This window comes from Ovis canadensis, chromosome 13 (genome assembly GCF_042477335.2).
Source record: "Ovis canadensis isolate MfBH-ARS-UI-01 breed Bighorn chromosome 13, ARS-UI_OviCan_v2, whole genome shotgun sequence".
NCBI classification, from domain to species: Eukaryota; Metazoa; Chordata; class Mammalia; order Artiodactyla; family Bovidae; genus Ovis; species Ovis canadensis.
In genome coordinates, this window is record NC_091257.1 from 80,898,080 (window position 1) to 80,923,141 (window position 25,062).

At 52.7% G+C, this 25,062-nt stretch overlaps 1 protein-coding gene across 2 annotated transcripts in view; it reads left to right on the plus strand.

The window, feature by feature from the left end:
* DLGAP4 (DLG associated protein 4) overlaps positions 1-25,062 on the plus strand; it is a 140,872-nt gene that overhangs the window by 40,151 nt on the left and 75,659 nt on the right. For both annotated transcript variants that reach the window (XM_069548484.1, XM_069548483.1), the window contains exons 2-5: positions 12,889-13,960; positions 17,244-17,485; positions 20,227-20,341; positions 22,931-22,981. In XM_069548484.1, coding sequence (XP_069404585.1) covers positions 12,962-13,960; positions 17,244-17,485; positions 20,227-20,341; positions 22,931-22,981 — 1,407 coding nt within the window. In that variant the 5' untranslated portion in view covers positions 12,889-12,961. The remainder of the gene's footprint in view (positions 1-12,888; positions 13,961-17,243; positions 17,486-20,226; positions 20,342-22,930; positions 22,982-25,062) is intronic.

Below are 25,062 nucleotides of genomic sequence, written 5' to 3' on the forward strand. Positions count from 1 at the left end.
ATTGCAGGTGACAGTGGCCTTTGGGGCCCTGCTCTGTTTTGATGATCGATGGTCTATGGTCTAAGCCTAGGGCCCCTGGGGTTCAACAAGACCCCCATGATCTGGCCCCAGGGATCTGCCTTCCCACCCCCACCGCAAGGACAACTTGCTGTTTCCAACACTGCCTCCATCTCTCCTCTCTTGACTATATCTAGCGTATGCTTTTCCCTTCTGTGAAATGCTCTTTTCTACACTTTCCTCTGTTGAAATCTTTCTTGTCCTCAGAGATCTGGCTGAAATGCCACCTCTTCCAGGGAGCCTTCGGGTGCCCCAGTGAGTATTAATGCCTCCTTTCACTCGACTGCACACTCTGGCTTTGACGCTTCTCGGAATTTATTTTTATGTGTTGTCTAATTGCCATGTGTATTTCTGCCTCCTGCACTTGGCCACATGCTCTGTAAGGGCTGGAACTGTCTGAGTCACAGAGCAGGCTCCATAAATGTTGAAGGAATTGAATTAAATGTGCTGGCAATTGCTGCATTCTGGCCATTTTGTTCTGTTGTTTGCCAACACGACCTTCCAGGATGGTCCCTCAGCGGGGCCCAAAATGAATCAGGCTGAGGCAGGTGAACTCTGGGGCCCACATGCCCACAGGCAGGCCTCGGGAAGCTGGAGAACAGGGCAGTGTGTCCCTTGGATGACCTTCTCCTAACAGACCTCTTCCAGGAGGGTCATGGTGAACAGGCGGTTGAAGGGTGTGTCCCCTGATCCCAGCTTGGGGCTCCGCGAGGTGGTGGCACAGGGGACATTGTTATCTAAAAGCTGAGAGGTAGCTCAAGGAGGGGGCTGGAGCGACAGGCTCTAGAGCCAAACTGCCTGGTTCAAATCCCAGCTCTGTCATGTCCCACCTATGTGACCTTGGACAGCCACTTCTTTCTGCGCCTTCTATAAAGTGGGGCTAACAATAGGATGCTCTTCCAAGGGCTTACTGGAGGCTCTAACAAGACAATTCCTATAAAGGGCTTGTGCATATGTAGGAAACACCTGATAAATAAGCTTCAGAAAGGTCTTGAAAGGCTGTTGGGGGTTCCCATACCAAGCATGTACCAGAAACTTTTGTGGGTACTCTGCAGGCATGCTCTTGCTGAAGCTCCATACATACCCTATAAGTGAAGTATCTTAATGTATTAAATTGTGGTAGGATACACATAAAATGTACCATTTTAACCGTATCAAAGTGTGCGATTCAGTGGCATTAAGTCCATCTACTGCATTTTATAGCCCTCACCACTGTTTTCTTTTGTCTATACCGGTCTTTATTGCTGCACACCGGCTTTCTCTTGTCGCAGTGCTTGGGGACTTCTCTAATTGGTGGTGCAAGGGCTTCTTGCTGCAGAACACGGGCTCTAGAGCATGCAGGCTCAGTAGGTGCAGCGTGTGGGTTCAGTTGCCCCACAGCATGTGGGATCTAAGTTCACTGACCAGGAATCAAACCTGTGTCCCTTGCATTGAAAGGCAAATTCTTAACCACTGGACCACCAGGGAAGTCCCCCTTCACCACTGTCTATTTTTAAAACTCTTTTATCACCTCTAAGAAAAATCTTGTACCTATTTAACAGTCACTCCCTGCTCCTCCTAGCCCCTGGCAACCACTAATCTTCTTTTTGTCTCTAGTAATTTACCCAGTATAGATATTTCACATAAAAGGAATCATACCATAGCTGGGCTTTTGTGTCTGGCTCCTTTAACTTAGTGTGATGTTTTCAGGGTTCATCCATGCTGGAACATGGATCAGTACTTTGTTCTTTTTATGGAGAAATAATATTCCACTGTAGCAAGTGAAATATCTTATCCGTGCTTCCTAGGCAAAGAAAATGAAGCTTGGAGAGGCCAGATGACCTGCATAAGGTCACACCGCTGGGAAGAGGTAGTGCCAGATTCAAACCCAAGTCAGATGAGATTCAACTCTCTTAGCACCTCCTGGTGGACAAACACTCTCTTAGCCAAATTAATCCCATTTGTCGCGTCACAAGGGCCCCACACAGTTGGGATAATCATCTCCATTTTCCAAATGAGGTAACCAAGGTGGGAAAAGGAAGATGACTTGCCTGAGGCCACATAGTGAGTCTGCCAGAACTGAGAGTCCCGGGCCCAACCAACACAAGGAATGTTTTGACATGGCAGCCACGGGGGCTGTTGGGGTCCCTCTAGGCCCTTCTGGAGTGGGATGGGGAGAAGATGAGTTCTGCCTTTGCCCCCTTCTTAGTCCTATAGGCATCCCAGTGCAACCTGGGGAGCTGTCCGTGGTGCTGACAGGCACCTGCTCTGCAGCTGTGACCAATTGTCCCCTGCCATCCATCCCAGAGTGGTTTTTGGCTTTTGTTCATCAGCAAAAAAAAAAAAAAAAAAAAAAAATCATTTCTGTTTACCAGCATCTCAGTCAAATTGCTGACTGTAGCCTGAGCAGCAGGGCGCTGGGGCACAGCAAACCCAGAGTCAGGCGACCTGAGCCCCTTGAAGCGTCCACCTGCCATATGACCTTGGGTGAGTCCCAGCCTCTGCCCGAACCCAGTCAGCAAAGTGTATCCTGAGGAGGTGGGACAAGATACAACAGATTCAGAGCTGAGCATTCCACAATTAGTGGGCTTCAGAGAGGCTTCTGTGGGCATTGCAAAGGGTGAGACCCCATCTTATCCCCCTTCAGTCCCACATAACCTTCATGATCAATAACCACATGGAGTGATCCAGTTCCAGGCAGCACTCGCTGTCCCAGCTGCCTGTACTGGTGGAAATGGTCTCTATCTGCACTGTGTGTGTGGTAGCCACTAGCAAAAACATGGCCATTACACAGTGGAAATATAGCTAGTGAGACTGAGAAGCTGAATTTTCATTTTTATTTAATTCTTTTTAAGTTTAATTAAATGTCTAGAGCTCGTCTAGACAGTTGGGCTCTGGGGATATGTGGAAGGGAGAGGGCCACTCAGAAAGTGCCCACAGGCCAGGACACACCCAGCTGTTGTTGCTTCTTGACCTCCAGAGTGCACTGGACTAGGAGTCAGAAGCCTGGGATCAAATCACAGCTATCACAAACATGCTGTGTGATCCGGGCCAAATCTCATTCCCTCTCTGAGCTTCTAAGTAGCTAAACATGGGTGGTGTCCAGCCCTGTCTGCTTGTGGGTGGGTCCTGTTGATAAGGACAGTGATAGTGATACATGCAGGACACTCACCATGCCTGGTGCTGTGCCAAGCCATCTGACTATATTATTAATAACTTCATTTATCTTTCCCAACAACCATTTTAGGATGCCAGACTCAGGGAGGTTCAGTAACCAGCTCAAGGTCACATAGCACCAGGCTTCAAACTTGGGGAGGCTGCCTCCAGAGCCCACATTCTCAGCTTCCATACTGCACTGCCTACAGGGAGAGGACTATCCTCAATACTCCCTAGGACATCTCAAGGAGTGGCTGAAGAAGGGCAACAAGGTTTGAAGTGCCAAGTGGTAGCCCCTTGGTGAAGCCTGGAGGAGGAGGGCAAGGGGAAGTCATGATAATCACCCTTTCGTCTCCCCAACTTGGGGTTTTCCTAGGTGAGGGTGGGCTGACCCTGATTCCCCTAGGATTGAGGGGGTCCTGGCTTGGGAAGTTGGGGCAGAAACTCAGATCTCATTTAATCCATCTCAGCCACAGACACGGCTTCTTTTGCCGGTGTCCCCATGTTTCTTCTTGCATGGGGTAAGCATATGATTCACCGTTTAAACCATGACACTTATGAGAATCAAACAGGGAGACTAGCCATCAGGGATTCAGGATAATAGCGAGAATCTGAGTAACCTCAATGTGTGTCACCCTCTTCATGCTTGAACATGTATGGGACCCAGCTCTGTGCAGGGTCCTGCTTCAGGCCTAGAGAAACTCTCAGGACTGCCCACGATTCCTTAGGATGGTGGCTCGCATCACTGGGGAACCCAGAGGAAACCTTCCTTCTCTACCTGTAAGGTCAGAGAGGACTTCCTGGTGGAGGAGGTATCTCTTCTGAGCCTCGAGGATATTAAATAGGGAAGGAGGTTAGGAACAGAGCATTTTTCAGAAAGGTTCTAGGGACTAGAAATAGACCAGCCTATGTGGGACACAGGCATGGAGAAGAAGTGGGAAAGAGGAGCGAGTTAAGCCAATAATCAACTCCCTTCTCGCCCCTTGGGAAGCTCCAGCTCTTTCCAGCTACCCTCCCTCTGAGGCTCTGTCTGTCCAACTACCTCATTTAACAACTGCGCATTGTATACCTACTATGTGATGACTCTGTCCTTCATGCCGGGGATACAGTTGAAAATGAAATAACATGGTCCCCGCCTCCTCCCCTCTCAGAGCCCACAGAGACTGGGGAGACAGATATTAATCAAGTACACAGGGAATCAAGCAGGATAGCTGGAAACCCTGATGAGTGCTTTGAAGGAAATCAAGAAGAAGGTCAAGGGAGAGGAGGGTGGGACGGAGGAACTGTCTTGGACACAGGAGTCAGGGAAGGCCTTATGCAGAGATTCAAGTCAATAGAAATAGCTGGTATGTGAAGATTTGGAAGGAAAAATTTCCAGTCAGAGGGAACAGCATGTGTAAAGGCCCTGTGGCAGGAAAGAGCTGGGGCTGCTGGAGAAATGCTGAATGAGGGGGCCAGTGTGGCTGAGTCAGGATGAGGAGGATGGGTTGTTTTGGGGGGTTGTTGGTCTTTTTGGAGGGCTATGTCTGGTCTTAGTTGCAACAGGCAGGATCTTTCATTGCAGCACATGGACTCTCTAGCTGTGGTGCATGGGCTTAGTTGCCCATGGCATGTAGAATCTTCCCAGACCAGGGTCAAACCCACGTCCGCTGCATTGGAAGGTGAATTCTTAACCACCAGACCATCAGGGAAGTCGAGGGATGGGGTTTTGCTCGAGGACCAGGGGAAACCTTGAAAGGAACTGGATGAAGCTATTCTATTCTATCTGGGATTTTGATAGGATGACTCTGTTGTGATTCGTCCCCTGTAGTCCCTTTGTTCTGAGGCTCTAGGTTATTTCCTTCTGCCTTTTCTGTGTCTGCCACACAAAGTTGGGTGCCAAGTGGGGAGTGTGCTGGTGACCTCTGAAGGCCCTGCTGAGAAAGGCTATTTAAATGGGGTACAGTCTCAGAGAGGCCTGGTTAGCAGTCCTGTCCCCACAGAGCTCCTCAACTCCAAATCTGTGCCCCTCAGCTCAGAGGAGCTCAGCACCCACATCCCGGGCCCTGGGTCCAGAGTTCACCACCAGGATGGGAGGCATAGGAATTTGGCTTTGAGCAGAGGAGGGGACCTAAGTTGGGGACAGTGTCAGCCACATGTCCTGAACGGCCCCATCCAGGGGAACCTGCTGGAGCCATTGCCGGCTATCTTGTTGACCAAACAACCAGCTGATTGAATGTCATGCTTTCTAAACAGTTGCTATGGACACAGACTTAGGCTGGAGATAATTCTGACCTTGAAACCATCGGGATAACAGATCCTTCATAGATGGGGAGGATCCTGGAACCTCAGCCTGGAATGTGGGCTCAGTAGTTGGACTGATTTGCACCAGACTCTGACCTCTACCAGCTATGGGGTCTAGAGCATGTGACTTTAGCCATCTGAGTTCTTTGCAAACATGGATATACTAATATTAGTCACCTATTTCTGTGTTAAAAAAAAGTTTTTTTTTTATATGAAAACCTGGCAGTGGCTTTAAAAGCAACCAACATGTAGAGACTTCCCTCGTGGTCCAGTGGCTAAGACTGTGTGCTCCCAATACAGGGGAGGCAAGTTCAATCCCTGGTCAGGGAACTAGATCCCACATGCCACAACTAAGTGTTCCCATGCCACAACTGAAGATCCCGAATGCTGCAACTAAGATCTGGTGCAGCCAAATAAGTAAATATTAAAACAAACCAAAAAATGTATTATATCTCACACAGTATCTGAGAGTCAGAAACAGCCTCAGTGGCCCACAGTCTCTCAGGAGGTTGCAGTCTAGGTGTTCCCCGGGGCTGCAGCCATCTGAAGTCCTAACTGGGCTGGAGGATCTGCAGCCACTCATGTGGCTGGAAAATGAGAGCTGGCTGTGGGAAGGCTGCCTTAGTTCCTCCCACATGGACCTTTCCTTAGGGCTGCTTGAGTGTCCCCACAACATGGCGGCTGACCGCCCCAGGGCCGGTGGTCCAAGAGAGCGAGAAAGAAGCTGCAGTGTCTGTTCTGACCTGCCTCAGAGGTTATGCTCGGTCATTTCCACAATATCTTGTCAGTTGCACAGTCAGCCCTGTTCGGGTTGGGGTGGGTTGTACACAAGAACGTGAGCAGCAGGAGGTGGGACCCCCGGAGTGTATGTTGGAGGCTCACTACCACAGTGGGCTCATTATGCCCACCAAGAAGAGCTGCGCTGAGGATTAAATGAGCTCACAAATGGGCTATCCTGCTATCCAGAAAGCATTCGAGGAAGGATCGTTTTGATGAGCTGGAGCTGAAAGCTCACCACCCTGTGGCTGCCTCACTTTCTTCATCGCTTCTGAGCATCCCCAAGACCTTTTGCCGCTCTTTTCAGTTAGCAGAAGCCTGATGAGTCTCCACTGGGTCCAGGCGCTGTGCTGGGTGCAGGTGACACAAGAGTGACAAAGACAGGCCCTGTCCCTGCTATCTCAGGCTCCATGGGACCTAAAGCTGGGCGATACAGAAGGAAGGGCTGGCAGGTAAGGGGCTGGCCTCTCTGTGGAGGCAGCCTGTGCACTGAAATCTGGATAAAGTGAAGGAGGAGTCACATGGTCAGAGGGGGACAGAGCATTTCAGGCACCAGTAAGGGCAAAAGCCCCAAGATGGGGGGTTTGTGTCCAAGGAGCGGAATGAAGGTCCAAGGGAGGGGGCAGGAAGTGAGGCCAGGAAAGCAAGAAGTAAGAAGAATGAAAAGCGGACTTCCCTGGTGGTCTAGTGGTTAAGAATCCATCTTCCAATGCGGGGGATGTAGGTTTGATCCTGGTCAGGAAACTAAGATTCCACATGCCCCAGGGCAAGTAGGCTCACGTGCCAAAACCCTGCAACGAACAGCCCACATGCCTCAACTAAGATCTGATACAGTCAAATAAATAAATTTAAAAGAAAAAAACAAGAGTAAAAAGATTATCTTTGAGTTTAAGGGCAATGGGAGTTTAAATTGTCTGGGTGAGATCCGATAGGGGCCTGGCCATGGGCAGGGCAGTAGGGGCGGGGAGAAGTGGTGGGATTTTGAAGGATTTGCTGTTGAATGGGATTGGAGTTGGGAGGAGGCGGTAAGAAAAAGGTGAGTCAAGGATGATTCCAAGGTTTCTGACCTGAGCAAGCAGGAGGATGGAGTTGTCATGAGCTGAATTGGAGCGGACTGTCAGCGGAATGGGTCAGGGTAGGTGGGAGATCAGACATTCGATTTTGGACCTCCAGGGCAAGATGTCAAGGAGGCAGTTAGAGATGTGAGTCTGGTGTCTGAGAGAGATTGGGTGGAAGATGTAAATTTAGGAGTTGTCAGATATAGGTGGTGTTTAAAGCCACAAGTCTGGATGAGATCAGCAGAAGAGGGAGTGTAGGGACAAGCGGGGAGCAGTTCCTCTAGCATTTAGAGGTCAGAGGAGGGGAATCCAGCCAGAGATAGAGCAGGAGCTGTGGCAGGAGAACGGGAGGGGTACCCAGAGATGAAGTCACAGTGTAACACAGCCTGCCTCTCTCTGCCTCCAGCCCTACCCCAGGCCACATCGAGGCCATCCTTCCCCTTCCACACATCAGCCCTTCAGAGGCTGAACACAGTGGCTGCACCCTCCATGGACTTCCATGAACATCCCCAGAATATCCAGCCATCATCCATACCATTTCCAGCCTTCCATCACTCAACTCACTCTCCCATGTCCCACTCTGTCTGTCTCTCTCTTAAGAACAGGACTCAGCACTGAACAGAAGTATCCTCTCCCTTCATTTAGACTCTTTCTCTGTTAATGCGACCATGGGCAAAACCAGTGTTTCAGGTAGCACCAAATTCAAAGATGTAGATAGGAAATAGTGAGGAATCTGGGCTGCTTAAAGGGAGGGACTGTGAAAAGGGAGATGGGAAATGTTGGAAAAGATGCTTAGGGTTAGATCATGAAGGGCCTTTTTAATTTTTTCCCCTCTGGCCTCATCATGTGGCATGTGGATCTTAGTCCCCCAACCAGGGATTGAACCCCTGCCCCCTGCAATGGAAGTACAGTGTCTTAACTGCTGGACTGCCAGGGAAGTCCAGTAAGGGTCTTTCTTGATTGCTGCACCAAGGAGTTTGGACTGAGGAGGGAAGAGGATCCAGAGAAAGTTCTAGATTAGGGAAATGGCTCAATCAGGTGAGTTTTGCTTCGGGAAGGGCCATGCTGGGCTCTGTTCCTGGCCTTGTCTGTCATTAGCTCTCCCATGCTCACTGGCCAACTTGGCTCCAGGGTGAGCTGGGATAGAGCAGGGAGGAGCCACTCTGTGCAGATGGGGGTAGCGGCTGCAAACACAGAGGTGCCACTGAGCAGGCAGGGCTCTCGGGGAGGCAGCAGCTCTGCTGGTTCCTCCATGTTTCCAGGAGGGCAATGAGGCTTATATTAATGAGAGGTAATTATGGGCACCCGGATGGGCCTAAGTATAGCTCGAAGACAAAGGCAGCCAGCTGCTTCCCCTGCAAGGCCGAGGCCTGCCTATTTTAAGACTTCCCCAAGGTGAGGCTCCTGCCACCCCTGGGTGCTGGGTGACTGAGAGGTTGGCACCCAGTGTTCCAAGAATCCTGGCCAAGAGAGCTCAGGGTGGATCCACGTGGCCAGATCACCCTCAGCAAACCCTAGAGGTGGAAACTGAGAGGGACCCATCCAAGGTCGCAGCCAGTACGGAGCAGGGCCAGGACTGGCATCTGGGTGCAGCTGCCTGCATCTTCCACTCAGCTATGTGGCCTCCTACACTGGATGCCTTGGCCTGCCCCTAAGAAGCATGGTGAGATGAGGACCAGAGCACTACTGATATTTATCAAGGGCCTAGAGGCTTTCTATCTGACGTCATAATTAATCCTCATCATAGTCTTGAAAAGTGAAGATCTTCATACCCATGTTATAGAGGAGGAGACTGAGGCTTAGGAGGGATAATTAGATCACCAAATGACCCGCAGTAAGAAGTGAAAGAAGTAGAACCCAGCTACACTCTGGCTTTGGGTCAGATTCCCCAGGAAGTAGACTCTGAAGTTTTCCTGGGAAGTCTCTTGGGAACACCTGTGACAGTCGAGGGGCACAGGATGGGGCAGTGTGAAGAATTAGGTGGAGATGCAGTTACAACAAAGGCCTCGGTTAATCCCAGGGGAAGCTCTGGAGCTGGGATGGCCCATTTGTTCTGAATGGGGCAGGAAAGCCAGACCTCGGTTCTGTGCACCCATCAGTGACTAGACACAGGCTGCCCCTGGAAAGAAGCGTGACCTTGACTGAGGCATCGCCCTTTGGCAGAGAGCAAGTCCTAACAGGTACCTGGCCATGAACTGTCAACAGCCAGTGCCCTTGGCTGCTGGAGATGGAGGTGCCTCAGTTCTGAAGTGGAACTGAGGCTGCAGAAGCTGGTCGAAACTAGAGCATGCTGGGCCTTCTAGCCCTCCACTCTTCACTGAGGCATCTCCTCACTCTCTACTCCTTAGCTGGTGATCTAGCCCCAACACAGTCCTCTTCCTTTGCAGACCCTCTAGTGCAGGAGGACCAGTGGGGTTATGAGTAAAGAGCCTTGGGTTCCAGGCTGGAGTGACCTTGCCATGAGGCCTTATGCTGTCTCTTTCCCAGGCTGACACTCTTTGTCTCACAGTTGCTTTAGCTCCAGCATGCCACGTGGCTGGAGCCTAGGGTCTGCAGAGACTAGCTCTCCTCAGTGGCCTTGAACACCCGGCCAAGAGCCATGGGGATGGGACTTCCCTGGTGGTCCAGTGGTTAAGAATCCACCTTGCAATACAGGGGATGTGGGATTGATCCCTGGTTGGGGAACTAAGATTCCACCTGAATCTTAGTGGGGTGGGGCTGTGGGGCTACTGAGCTCCAGCTAGAAGGTCCGTGTGCCACAATGTAAGATCCCCTGTGACATAGTGAAGATCCTCTGCATTGCAACTAAGACCTGACGCAGCCAAGTCAATAAATAAATAAATTTAACAACAACAACAAAAATCTTTTTTTTTTTAAATAAAAGAACTTCGGGGAACCACTGAAGTGGAAGGACGCTACTGCTTTGGCATTTTAGAAGTATCATTCCAGTTGCAGTTTGCATCCTGGATTGCAGGGGTCTTAGAGTGAACATAGAGAGAGCAGGGAGGAGATATGATTTTCCAGGTGAGCGGTGGGAGTGACACAGACAGAGGATACAGAGAGGGGATGGCATCCGAAAATATAACTGAGGTGGAGTCCCTGGGGCTATCACAGTTGGGGTTCCTCAGAAGCATGACCAAGATAAGGATTCAGGTGCAAGTACTTTATTGGGGAATAGGCAGCACACTGTGGGAGGAGGGAGGTAAGGCAGGGAAGGGCGGTGGCCAATGGAAGGAGCCTTATCAAGCAAGTGACCGCCCAACTGGAGCTCGCTGAGGACCATAGAGCCCACTCCTGTAATCCCAGCCAAGGGGGAAAGAGCCAGGATATTTATACACCAACCACGCAGAGTCAGTAGCTGAGAGCTGCAGCCAGAAGGCGCGGTGGGGAGGGGGTTGTTAATTCTCCCGCAGTTCCTGCCAGCCACATGTGAGCAGAGAGCACTTCAGCTGCTAGAAAAAGCCCCCGCTCCCTCCAGCAGGGATGCAGGCGCTGACAGTTGGAAGTCAGCCTGTTGGGCATCACAGTGAGATATGGGTCGGGTACCCACAGCCACTGCCGTAGTGACCAACTGGACATGAGTTCAGTAACAGGCTCTTATTGAAAGACGCAGAAACTCAAGTCAGACTTAAGCAAAAAGGCTCTTAACTCTCATATCTAAGATGTTAGGCAAGATCTTGACAAAGGACTGCAGGCTGACACTCAGATAGCAGCCTGAGGATGCCTCTTTCCTAAGAGTTCAGCCGTAATCCCAGGGCTGCCTCTCACTGGCTAACAAAGATCCTGTTTCTATCTCAGAGCCAATCAGTACTCGGGGATGCAGGACTCTGATTGGCCACGCCTGGGTCACGTGTCTACCCCTGGCGCTCTGGAATAAGGCCGATTCCACCTAGACCACAAGAAGGGAGTCTGAATCATTTTTCAGGCACAGTGGGAACACTTATTAGGGGAAACATAAGAAAGGTCGGGAGAGAAGTGCTCGGGGCTGAGAGGACGAGTGCAGTGTGTGCTTCTGGGGCAGGACTGCAGCTGTCTTCTGCTCCTGGTGGCCAGCCCGCTCCACCTCTGGTATTTGGAGGGAGTCAGGCCCCTGCAGAGCCAGCGAGCAAGCGGACTGTGTTTGCAAACTCTTCTGCGTTTTCAGTATCATCGACCTTACTTGAGTGGGCACCAAGGACAGATTGCCACATACACAGTTCTCCAGCTGGAGAGCCGAGGAGGCTGGCCCCTGAGCCCAGGGACACTGCAGCGCTGAGGGGCTGTAAGGAAGCTTGGCCAGGAGCAAGAGGGATCCGGGGGTGTTTTTGTGCCTAGAGGGAGCTGCTGCTGGCTGGAGTGGAGGAGGATACTGGCCTGTCTGGCGCACTGATGGGGTGGGTGGCTGAAGTCTGAGTTACTTACTCACTTTGGCTAGAGTTGCTTCTCCCAGCCTCAGTTTCCCCATCTGTAAAGTGGAGATGATGGTCCTCCACCTCATCTGGCGGCTGTAATGAAGGTAAAGATGCGAATCAGCAGTTCCTCTCCAGGCTGGGGATAAAGGCGCTGACAAGTCACCTGGTAGAAGCAGAGATGCTTCCAGGGGGGCTGTTCAGTCACAAGGACCATTATTGACATGCTCTGGACTTCAGAAGTGGGGTCCCTCAGGCTTCTAGAGGCAAGGAGAGGTTCTGGCAAAGAACGGGGAGAATTCCACCCAGTGGACCCTGCGCAAGTCTCAGGCTGAGGGGCTTGAAGCACCGTTGGTCGTGAAAACAGCCAGGTCCAAGGATGGCAGGCCTGCTTCTAGGGCCAGCACAGATCGTCCCATGGTGGTCTACACTGCCAGTGGGACCAGCCCTAGGGATGAGGGGTGGCTGTTTGGGGGGCATGTGGAGTGAGCGTGCATGTATGGGGCTCCTTGCGGTGAGGAACAGTCATGCAGCCGTGGAATCTGGAGGAGACCCTGGTGGCTCTGTGCTAAAGAATGCCTGCAATGCAGGAGACCTGGGTTCGATCCCTGGTTAGGGAATATCCCATGGAGAAGGGAATGGCTACCCACTCCAGTATTCTTGCCTGGAGAATTCCATGAACAGAGGAGCCTGATGGGCTACAGTCCATGGGGTCACAAAGAGTTGGACATGACTGAGTGACTAACACACACAAGAAGTCTGAGTTTGAACCTGGGTTTCCAGTTTATTGTGAAAATATATTCATCAAGATAGGAAAATAGAACATATTTTAACAGTTTGCTAGCCTGAGCTGTCGCTTTTATTTTCATATATGGTGAGTGGGTCTCCATTTTACTTTTTTTTTTTAATGCTATCATTTGTATTTGAAATTTTAAAAATGATATAAATGAACTTTAAAAAATTCCTTGTTTACGTATAAATTTTAGAATAAGCTTGTCAATGAAGAATATATATAATTTTTTTTTGGCCGTGCTGGGTTTTCATTGCCCATTTTACTCTTGATCTCAATGCACAATGCTAAGGGCAGGCCAGGAGTCTTCAGAAATCTTCCCAACCTTGAGATCTGTGGGGAGTCTGGGCTAGCCTTCGCCTCCAAATCCAGCTGACGCCTGTCTGTCTTCTCTCCCCAGGTCAGCTGCTGCCCGGGAGAGGCAACCCGGGCGCCCCGCTAGGGGGACGGCTCCTGCCCCGAGGGCCGGGATCATGAAAGGCCTCGGTGACAGCCGCCCCCGCCACCTCTCCGACAGCCTGGACCCACCACACGAGCCCCTGTTCGCCGGGCCTGACCGCAACCCCTACCTGCTGTCGCCCACAGAGGCCTTTGCCCGTGAGGCCCGCTTCCCCGGGCAGAATGCCCTGCCAGGGGATGGGCTCTTCCCGCTCAACAACCAGCTGCCACCGCCGAGCAGCACCTTCCCCCGAATCCACTACAACTCCCACTTCGAGGTGCCAGAGGAGAGCCCCTTCCCCAGCCACGCCCAGGCCACCAAGATCAACCGGCTGCCTGCCAACCTGCTGGACCAGTTTGAGAAGCAGCTGCCCATCCATCGCGATGGCTTTAGCACGCTCCAGTTCCCCCGCGGGGAGGCCAAGGCCCGGGGCGAGAGTCCTGGCCGCATCCGCCACCTGGTCCATTCCGTCCAGCGGCTCTTCTTCACCAAGGCACCCTCCCTGGAGGGCACGGCAGGCAAGGTTGGTGGCAATGGTGGCAAGAAAGGCGTCCTGGAGGACGGCAAGGGCCGGAGGGCCAAGAGCAAGGAGCGGGCCAAGGCCGGGGAGCCCAAGCGGCGCAGCCGCTCCAACATCTCAGGCTGGTGGAGCTCCGATGACAACTTGGATGGTGAAGGTGGCGCCTTCCGCAGCAGCGGCCCAGCCTCGGGACTGATGACGCTTGGCCGCCAGGCAGAGCGCAGCCAGCCCCGCTATTTCATGCACGCCTACAACACCATCAGCGGGCACATGCTCAAAGCCGCCAAGAACACCACCACCGAGCTAACCGCCCCGCCACCCCCGCCCGCACCCCCGGCCACCTGCCCCAGCCTTGGGGTGGGCACCGACACCAACTATGTCAAGCGGGGCTCCTGGTCCACTCTGACCCTCAGCCATGCCCACGAGGTCTGCCAGAAGACCTCGGCCACCTTGGATAAGAGCCTGCTAAAGTCCAAATCCTGCCACCAGGGTCTCGCCTACCACTACCTGCAGGTGGGTCCCTGCCAAGGTCAGGGGTGGCGTGAGGGGTTGTGGGGAAGGCACCAATTTGAGACCCAGCTGTACCACAGGTTGACTTGGAAAGTTGTTTCATTCAGGCCTTGGTTTACTCACCTAGGAAGTGGGTGGCCAGTGGTATCTTGCTAATAAGAAGATTCTTTCCATTGGTCATGTGCTCAAGAGCCATTGATTAAGACCCTTCTGAGACTAGCCCTGAGTAAGGACTAAAACATATCCCTGCCCCCCCTTTAAAAAAAATATTTATTTTCTTTTTTGGCTGTGCTAGGTTTTCACGGCTACACATGGGCTTACTCTAGTTGTGGCGAGCAGGGGCTACTCTTCATTGTGGTGCATGGGCTTCTCGTTGCGATGGTTTCCCTTGTTGCAGATCATGAGCTCTAGGCGCACGGGCTTCAGGAGTTGTGGCATACAGGCTTTAGTTGCTCCATGGCACATGGGATCTTTCTGGACCAGGGATGAATCCTTCGTCCCTTGTGTTGGGAGGTGGACTCCTAACCATGAGACCACCAGGGAAGCCCATATGTCCCTGCTCTTGAGAAGAAAAATCTGAAAGCTGTGCCATCTATCCCTTCCTAGAACCAATTGCATGGCATTCTGGTGCCAACCTCCTACCTGGTACTGCCACCAGACTGGGTGCTCCTTGAGGACAGGGACCATATCTGGTGCCATTCTGTGTCCCCAAGGCCCAAGACAGTCTGTCATAGAGGAAGTGCTCAAGAAACATGAGAGGAGAGAGGGGTAGATGAGCAGATGAGCACTTAAGTGAAGAGATCAAAAAATAAATAAGACCTATTCCCAATTATCAGGATGCTAGGAGGAAAAAGGGGGCTTCCCAGGTGGCTCAGCGGTAAAGAATTCGCCTGACAGTGCAGGAGATGCAGGAGATATGGGTTCGATCTCTGGGTCAGGAAGACCCCTTGGAGGAGGAATAGCAACCCATGGACAGAGGAGCCTGGCGGGCTACAGTCCATAGGGTCACAAGAGTCAGACATGACTGAGTGACTGAGCATGCACGCTGGAGAAAAAAACACACGGACAGACAGTCCTGTCAGTGAGAGCAGAATGTGATGTAGATGAGCAGGGAGCTGCAGGAGCCCAGAGGCCTAAGTCCTGTTGGAGGACTAGCTTTTTTCTTTCAGACACTAGAGTTGATTGAGGCACTTATTATGCACCAAGGTCCCACTGCTAGAAAGTGGCAGAAGGCTCAGAGACATCTCTGTTGCTACACATGCACTGGCCTCCTCAAGGGCAGGGTGAGTGGCTGTGACCTGGGGAGCTCCCAGCGCCAGAGCCCAAGCTGTAGGTGAAAATGACAGGAGTAAATTTTCTGTTCACTAGATGGGAGGGGCTGCTTCAGTAGGTAGCGAGTGCCTCATCCCAGAGGGCAGGTCGGCACAGGCCTGGCCAGCCCTTGGAAACACATTAGATGCATTTTGAACCAGATGAACATCAAAGTCTGACAGATGCCTGCATTCTTGTCATTCTATATAGAATTCTAAAGACAGTGAGACTATGGAGGGGAAAGATTCTTTTTGTTTTTCCAAAGGAGGGAAATGAAGTCTAGGTAGGATTTTATATATTTAAAGCTTTTGTGGCTCTCAATCTACCTTCCTTAGTTTAGAATATAGGAGAGGGTGGCGTGAGACCTAGCTCCCTCTCAGATGATGTGGTTTAGTCTGATCATGTGAAAATGCTTCAGAAACACCATGAAAGAGTGGCCCTGTGGGCGCTGGGTTAGTGCCAACTGTTTGCTCCACAGGAAGTAGGTGGGGAAGAGCTAGGGAAGCAACAGGTGTTGAGCAGGGGTATACAAAGCCACCTTCCCAAGGGACAGGTAGGTGGAGGAAGAGAGGTTGGACTAGCCAATGGTTTGGGGTGGAAAGTACAGAACAGTCGGCTGGGGAGAAGGCATTAATGAGAAGTCTGCAGGGGGGACCTGGGCTGGGAATCTCAGGCAGGGACCTTCCCTCAGCCAGGAATCAGCTACCAGCAATGCAGGGGCCAAGAAGAATGTGGACTCTGCAGGCATGGTGATTTGGGGAGTGTGTGCATTTGTGGATGTGGGCAAGAATCGGTGTGCTGTGTGCACTGAGAAACATGTGTACCTGGGTGTACCTGGGTGTCCACGGTGACGTATAGACCCAGCGAGAGTGTGTGCTCTGCATGTGTTGAGGCCGGGACACAGTGAGGCGGGGACAAGCTGAGGTGGGTCCGAGGTGCACTGGCGGCTAGTGTGCATGTGAGAAGGCATGTAAGCTCTGTGTTCACATCATGTGCTCACTGAGGGAGCGGCACACCTTGAAGTAGCTGGGGTGTGTCCTTCAAGAGGCGGGAGTGGGGGGTTATGCCTGCTCTCTGAGATGAGTGTACATGGCACGATGTGTTCACCCTGTGCTGGGCTGAGGTACAGCCATACTCCGTCACATGGTGACCATCCACTGTCGTGGACATGTCGGTGGGTATCAGATGAACGAGGGCGTAGACTGTATTTCCTGGAGCAGCTGGCGGATCCTGGCCTCAGAGGGCAGGAGGGGTCCCCTCAGTTGGTTTGCCATTGTAACCACTGGGGTCAGAGCTGCCCTCACAGCTGCAGCCTCACTTGCCCTTATCACAGCTCCCTTCCACTGATGGGGTCCCTGGGGTTCAGATGGGAACACTGAGCCCTTTTTCCAGCTCACCACATGGCTGCCCAACCCAGGAAAGCCCCTCTGCTCTCGGTACCTCAATTCACCCATCTATGGGGTGAGGAATGCTGGTTGGTTGGCCCCGGAGACCTCACCCCCATCCTTCAGGTGAGGTCCTCTGGCTGGGGCCCTCTGACTTGTCCTCCCCCACTACCCTAAGGTCTGGTGGCCTCTTTCAGGCCTGCGGCTCTCATCTGTGCAGTGAGATCTCCACTGAGTTGATGGGGGAAGGGATAGGAAGGTATAGGTGCTCACACTGTAGCTGGGCTGGAAGCCATTGTGAACATTCTGTCTGGGTGGTTTGGCTGGGGCACCCAGCCTGGGATCCTCGGAAAAATCTAAGGCCAGGGAAGGCCACATAGTGAAACTTCCCAGGATATCTTTCGAGGTAAGGCCGAATTCTCCAAGATGGGAGAGCGAGAGAGCTTTAAGGTCTTGGGGATGGGGGTTCCATCCCGCAGCTCCGTCCCCAGATGATGAGTCCCATCCTGGGTGGCCGGTGGCGCTCTGTGGGTGTGCACTGCCCACCCGCAATCCCGGAGCCACCTTCGCTGAAAGCGGTCCATCCCCAGGTGCCCGGCGGCGGCGGCGAGTGGACCACCTCGCTTTTGTCCCCGCGCGAAGCGGACGCCACGGCCGAGGGCCCCATCCCGTGCCGGCGAATGCGCAGCGGCAGCTACATCAAAGCCATGGGCGACGAGGACAGTGACGAGTCCGGCGGCAGCCCCAAGCCCTCCCCCAAGACGGCGGCGCGGCGCCAGAGCTACCTGAGGGCCACTCAGCAGTCGCTGGGAGAGCAGAGCAATCCCCGCAGGTGAGCGCACAGCCCGGGCCCCTAGAGTCGCTCCCCTGCCCCCGGGAGCCCCGCACCAGGAACCCTGGCCACTCGGAGTTCGGCTCCTTAAAAGGACCACTCCCTTAAAGTGAGCCACGCCCCCGCGTGGGCCACGCCCTCCGGTTATCCCCGCCTCCAGGGGCCCCCGCCTACTTGTGAGTTAGCCTCTGGGAAAGCCTCCTTGCTGCTGCTGCTGCTGCTGCTAAGTTGCTTCAGTCGTGTCCGAATCTGTGCGACCCCATAGATGGCAGCCCACCAGGCTCCCCCGTCCCTGGGATTCTCCAGGCAAGAACACTGGAGTAGGTTGCCATTTCCTTCTCCAATGCATGAAAGTGAAAAGTGAAAGTGACGTCGTTCAGTCCTGTCCGACTCTTAGCCACCCCATGGACGGCAGCCCACCAGGCTCCTCCGTCCATAGGATTTTCCAGGCAAGAGTACTGGAAAGCCTCCTTACCTGCTTGCAACCCCCGCTCCAAGCCTCGCCTTCCAGGTGAGCCCCTCACAGGTATGCCCCACCCCTGAGAACCTCGCCTTCCTCCTCTTCGACCGCCGGCTGTCGGGAAAGCGCAGCCCCACAGATGAATCCTGCCCTCCAGCTTCAGACTCAGGTCCCCTAGGTGAACCCTTCTTCAGTTTAGCCCCCCTCCTGAGATCCTCCTCCTTAGGTTGGCCCCTGGTCTTTGATGAATTGACTCCGGACAGCGCCGCCATTTGGTGAGCTACCCCACTACCCCCCTCCACCCCAGTTTAAGTCCTGGCCACAGGTGAGCCGTATGCTCTGATAAGCGTAAGGGGAGTCTCTCTAGAGAGACTGGCCCAGGTAAACCCTGCCCAGAGGAGCCACACCCCCAAGGTGGTTTCCACTCCCACAGCCCCAGGAACTGCTCCAGGGGACCCTTTTCTTCTGGCTAGAAAAGCCCTGCCCTTTGGAGGATTAGGGAGAATCCAGAAGTCAAAGGGAGTGATACACAGCCTTCATCTGTCCATTACCTTGCCTGGAATTCCTGGAATGGGGCCCAAACCTATTGTTTTAAGGCTTGGAAGAGTTAGTGAAAGTGTGAAAAATGAAATGCACTCACACAGAAAACAACAATTAACATGCTAGAGAAGTCAGCTTTCACGTGCAGAAGTCACAGTGGGAATGAGAACAGAAAAGAATGAGTAGAAAACAGGTGAAAGTTGCTGCAGGCGATTCAGAACCCCCTGAGGAAGAGAAACAAGCCAGAAGCAGACAAAAGGCACGGAAGAGGTAAAGGAAACAGGGTTAGTCCTAGTTCTTCAGTTCCTGGGGGCAACAGCCAAGGCTTCACGGAAAAGGCAGGCTGGGAGGACTGCAGCCGTGGGAAAAGAGCAGAGCAGATGACAGGAGCACCGAGGCAGGGAGTCTCCTTGGCCAGGACAGAAGGCAGGGAATGGCCTCCAGGTGGGAATTCAGGACACCGTGGGCTGTTTCTAGGTCTCACCCTCTCTGAGCCTTTTCCCCCTAGCTTTAAGGAAAGGAGGCTGAGCTGGATGATCTCTAAGATCCCTTCTAGTCCTGACCTCCTACAATTCTTGAATGATCTGTGGGCATGGATGGGGGAGAGGTGGGCAGGACCAGGGTACAGGCCTTGAATGAGAGCGAATTGATAATAGTAGTACAGGCATACTTCAAACCACGGTAATACAGAGAATATCGCAATAAAGTGAGTCACATGGATTTTTTTGTTTCCCAGTGCATGTAAAAGCTATGTTTACATTCTAGTCTATTAAGTGTGCCATAGCATTATGTCTTTTAAAAGGTACATACCTTAATTTTAAAATGCTTTATTGCTGAAAAATGCTAAGCAACACCTGACAACTCAGGGTTGCCACAAACCTTCAATTTGTAAAAAATAATTTTGCAGAGCACAGTAAAGGGGATTGCAAAAAAAGGAGTATGCCTGGAGTAACAGTAACGGGGGCCATCTGTTAGCAATTGCTGCTCTCTGGGCTCTCTGCCTGCCCCAGTGCCCTTTAACCTGCATCTCTGAAACCGCCCCACAGCCCCAGCAGACAGGCACGGTGACACCCCCACTTAGAGGTGAGGAAACTGAGACTTACGAGGTGACAGCTTACCCAAGATCACCCCGGGAGGAACCTGGGTTCCAGTCTAAGTTTGTCTATATCGAGGGCTGAGCTGTTGGCAGCTTGGACCTTATTTTGAGAGCAGCGGTGCAGAGGAGGCCTGTGGTCAGGTAGTTGTGAGAAAGACTGAAGCACCAACACTGTGGGGGGAAAGTGGTGAGTCTTCAGGAGCCTGGAGGAGGCTGCCTGGACATTGTGTCAAAACTGATGACTTCCGGGCAGCCCTAGCTGGAGGTCAAGGGTTGTGGAGCTTGACAGTCTCCTCTGTCCAGCCCCTGGAATTGCCCCAGGCTTGCAGAGGAAGGCGCTGTAGAATTGAGCTGTTGTGGAGTGCCTCTGGTTTGAAACAGTCAAAAGCGAGCTTGTTCTGCCACCTTGTGGCTGCAGTGGACATGACAGGTGAAGGCCGCCTGCACCCATGAGACTCACAAGGCCTCCAAAAGTTGGAAGCTTTCCCCTTGCTCATCACCCCTCATACTACCCAGGCTGGCAGTGACTTCCATTTTCCCTTGTACCACTGGATGACCTTGGCCAGTTTTCCCACCTCTGGGCCTTAGTTTCCCAGGGTGAACAAAGAGGAGACTGAGCCCATTCTGCTCCCCATCCCCTCCCAGGAGTCTGGACCGCCTGGATTCCGTGGACATGCTGCTGCCCTCCAAGTGTCCAAGCTGGGAGGAGGACTACAACCCCGTCAGTGACAGCCTCAACGACTCCAGCTGCATCAGCCAGGTGAGGGTGGTGGGCAGCCAGAAGGCCGGTGGACTGGAGAGAGCCCCGACTCCCACCCAGGAGAAGGACCAACATCTGGGTCCAGCCTCCGCTGAGTGGTCCCTGAATGTCTGCCCTGTGCTTCTGTTCAGTCTTTGTTCCTGAAGCTGTCTGTGCATGTCTCTTCCCCACTGACTGTCCAGTGCCTGGAGAGCAGCCCCAGGGCCCGACACTGATGGCCTGAGCTGTGGGCACAGAGGGAGGGTTGCACTACTGCTGTCCACCCAGAAGCCCCGAGGATGTGGAACTGGAGACCTGGCTTTGCGTCCCAGTCTTGCTGCTGACAGTGTAAACCCAGGTCAAATCCCCCACCCCCCCTTCCCGGAGCCTGTTTCCTGACTTATCACCAGAAGGTAATCATTCCTATTTGAAAGGGTTGTGAGGAATCAGTGAGATGACAAACACAGTGTGCTCAGCACAGGGTAGCTACCTTGATGGTTAGTGCTGCCATCTTGCTGTGTGACTTCCAGCAAGTCGCTGCTCCACTTGACCTCCATGTCCTACCTGCTTGGTGGATAGCTGGGCTTCCAGGACTCGGCCAGTTCTGCCAGTAATAGTGGTAAGCGCGCTGTTCCGTACTATTAACTCAACCATCAGCTCCTGGATCCCTCACCACCACCCCAGAGGGTCCATATCCATATCCCCATTTCACAGATGAGGAAACTGAGGCCCAGATAGGTAGGATCACACAGGGAGGAGGAGGAGGCAAAACTGGGCAGAGAGGGACTGTCAGGCCCAAACCTGGACCTCAGTCCCAACTGTGTTGTGCACAGTACTTTACCATTTGCAAAGGGATAGCCAGGCAAGGCTCGAGCGCTCCCTCCACAGTGTGAATGTGGGGACAAGGCCCAGAGAGGGCAAGACACCTGCCAGTGGTAGCACAGTGCGGCAGTAGAGACAGTCAGGTGCAGACCCAGCTGCCTCTCTAGGCAGGAACAGGCCCCGGGTCCCACTGTGTGCAGCCCCACTGCCCAGGCTAATGGACTGCTTAGAACTTTTGGACCCCAGATCCCCACCACACCATTATTCCTAGCCTGGCCAAGCTCTCCCCAGCCCCCAACCCTCAGGACTGTCATTCCCAGACTCCAAGGAGACCACCTCAGATGGGGGGAGAGGTAGAGCCCCCCCACCCCAGCTAGGGGACCCTCTGCCCCTCCCATCCTCCAGATCCCACCAAGTCTCACCTGAACAGTTGTGCTGGCCTCCATGCCTGTCACCTCCAACCTATTCACGGTGGCCAGAGGGAGCTAGCAAAAGGCAGAAGTCAGATCACGTCACCTGCTCCGCACCCTCCCATAGCTCCTGCCTCCCCCCAGGAAAGCCAGACCCGCGAGGCCTGGCCTCCGTCTCCGACGTGATCTCTGACATACTCTGTCGCTGGCCCTACTCTTGCCACACTGGCCTCCTTTTGCTCCTCGCATCCCTCATTCCTGCCCCAGCCTCCCTGCGCTTGTTCCTCCCTAGGAGCACTCTTCTCTCAGATCTTTGCACAGCTGGTTCCTCTCTGTGATCCAGGTCTTGGCTCACATGTCACCTCAGAGAGACCTGCAGTATCACTTCCCACCTCAGGGGTTCCCCGGGGCCCCGTTCCCTTACCTTGCTTCATTTTCTCAACAGCACCTCTCACGATCAGGAATTATACTTGTTTGCTTATTTACTTGGTGTCTGTCTCACCCTTAAGACTGGGAGCTCCCTGCAGACGGGGCCCTTGCTGTCTTGTCCCCACAGCGTCCCCAAGCAGGTGGTGCAAGGCGTGAAGGTGTTTGCCGGATGGACAGCGCCCTTCCTGTCTCTCCCATTCTGTCTGTTCTCTCATCCCTCAGCCGTCTTGTCTGCGTCCCTCTGTTTTTCTCTCCTCTCATTCACATTTTTCTCTGATTCTCTCCAGTGTGTCTCATCTCCATGTTTCTCTCTGGGTCTGTCTGTCTGTCTCACATGTGCCCTCTCCATCCCTCACCTGGCCTTGGCACTGGAAACACACTTTTGTCCTTTGGCTACACGAAAGGGTATATGGAATCAGCCAGGCTGGGGACCCCAGCCAGTCTCTCCCACTACCCCCTGCCCAGCCCCAGTTCTCTTCTGGCCTAGAGTCCTCTGAACCCCAAAACCCTCACCCCGTGAAGCTTTGACATATGTGGCATTAAAGTCAGGGATGTCCAATTCTGTCTGTATCTCTGAGTCTCAACTCCTGCCAGGAGAAGCTCCCCTCCCACCAGGCACTGGATGGGGTAAGCCCTGACCAGGGAAGAGAAGCCTCCAGGTTCTGCCCCTAATCTATAGATCCTGGGAGGCTATCTGCCCAGCTGACAGGCAGCAGACAGGACCTCCATGGTTCCAGAAGCCAACCCAGGAGAAACACTTATAAACCCAGTCCCAGAAGGAGTGAGCCTCCTATCCCTGGAAGAAACCAAAACCTCCTAGTAACTGGGCCCCAGCCAGTCTGGGGAGGAGGTTAGACCAGCCCCAAGTTCTCTTGTAGCCAAGCCTGAAGACTCCACCCCAGCCCCCAGCTTCGATCTCCCCGTAACCCTCCCCATCTCTTTCCTGCAGATTTTTGGACAGGCCTCCCTGATTCCCCAGTTGTTTGGCCACGAACAGCAGGTCAGTATGTTTCCCATTCTCTTGCTGCCCCATCCCAGAGTTCAAGGCTGGGCCTAGGCATCTCAGTGTCCTGGCCCCTAACCCGGACAGGTGCAACCAGAGCTAGCACCAGGAAAACCTCCTCCAAGGAGGATGGAATTGGGGTTCATGTTGCCACCTGGACCTTTCACTGCCTGGCCCTGTCACTTTACTTCTCTGTGCCTCAGTTTCCTCTTCTCAAAAATGGAAAAGAATGAGTTAGCTTCCATGGATGAGGCAAGAATAGCCCCAGGACATTAGGATAGCATTGTAATCAACTCTACTTTTAAAAAAAGAGTAGCCCTAGGATAAGGGAAGGTATATCCTGAGAGATTCTAGCTTCTTCCTTGTCTTCTCCCCCAAGGCCTGGGAAAGGCCAGGCAAGATCAGGGGCTGGGGACATTGGCCTCCATGTTCTAGGCCCCAGATCCTCTGACTTATCTCTTTTCTTGGGTTCCATCAAGATTTTTAAGGATGTTAGGGTTCTGGGATGAATGCAGAGACTTCTCAAGTTTACCAAAGTTGGTGAAGATGGTGCTGGTATTGGCACTGGCTGCCTGTCCCAAGGGTGCCCTCTCCCACACACACATCCTACCCCCGGAAGTGGTCCTTTCCTCCCCTCATCACCCAGCCCCAGCCCCAAGGCCACGTGGTCTACAGAGTAGAGCTAGAACTGGCCCTACATCTCTTGATTCCAGCTGGGCATGCGTCATGCACCTCCCACCTTCATTTCAGAGTTCCTCTTGGTCACACTGATGCAGAGGGTCTTTGGGGAGCCCACAGTGGGCCAGGTGATCTCTTCCTTCCTTCAATAGCCTCGTGAAAAGGGTGTGATGTTTCACATATAAAACCTCCAGGGGAGGTTCCCTACACACAGTGTACCCTCAGTGGTACACATACCAACAGCACTAACCAGCTGGCCTCTCCCCCAAGAGCTTGGGAGCATCTTAACCAACACTCACAAATCCTTGCAATCACCCCACAGAGCTGCCTGTAATAACAGGTACAGGTTATCAGCTATTTACTTTCCCCCCAACACACTTCAAAGCATGCGATATGAATTATCTCATTTAATCTTGACCACCATCCTGTGAAATCTGGTCTCTAATTAGCCCCCATTTTATAGATGGGGAAACTGAGGCACAGAGCAGTTCAGTGACTCGCCCACATTCATATTGTGAGAAAATGATGGACCTGGCAGTGAACCTCTGGCCGTCTAGCTCCAGAGCTGGGCCATTACTCTGCAATCCCAAAGCAAGACCTCATTGCCGTTGGCAATCACAAGGGTCTCTCAGTATACCTCCCTCAGGTTGCAGTTTTGGAGGATAAACACCTATCTCTTTAATACTCCCTCCAGGTGAATTCATGGTCTACGTGTTAATTTATCAGTGCTGATAGAACCTGGTGATAATTAGAAATGTTCTATAATCCATGCTGTCCAATAAAGATAGCATGAGCAAGTGCAACGTGGCTAGTATAATTAAGGAACTGAAATTTTTTTAAATTATATTTAACTTGACCCTAGATAGCCACACACGGTTAATTACTACCATATCGAACAGAGCAAATTTAGACCTCTCCAAACATATACTCTAAATTGGGTGATGATCCCTCTGCCAATTTATCTGGTGCAGGACCTGATAAGTTCACAGGCGTTCCACTTCATTTAGAGGAGGAAACACTGGTCTAAAGGGTTGTGCTGGCCTGAGGTCGCACAGCAGGTCCAGGGCAGAGCTGGCCCTAGGCCCAGCCTCATCTTTTCCTCCATGTGGTGGAGGAAACTTTTGCCCCCTGCCCTCTTGCCCAGGTGTCTCCCAAGACCCCTACCCAGTGTCCACCTTTGGCCGACTCACTCCTCAGCTCATACTTTGTGATCCCCAGATAACAAGATGGCCTGAGACGTGGGTCAGACAGACCCTTCCAGAACTCTCGGAGGGTATATGTATGGTGAGGCCCCGCTATGCTCACAACTCCAGCTGCAGATTTGTAGGATCTTGAATGATTTTCTCTAGAGGGACACTTAGAAACCATCCAGATGAGGTTGAGCTAAATGTTGAGGTTGA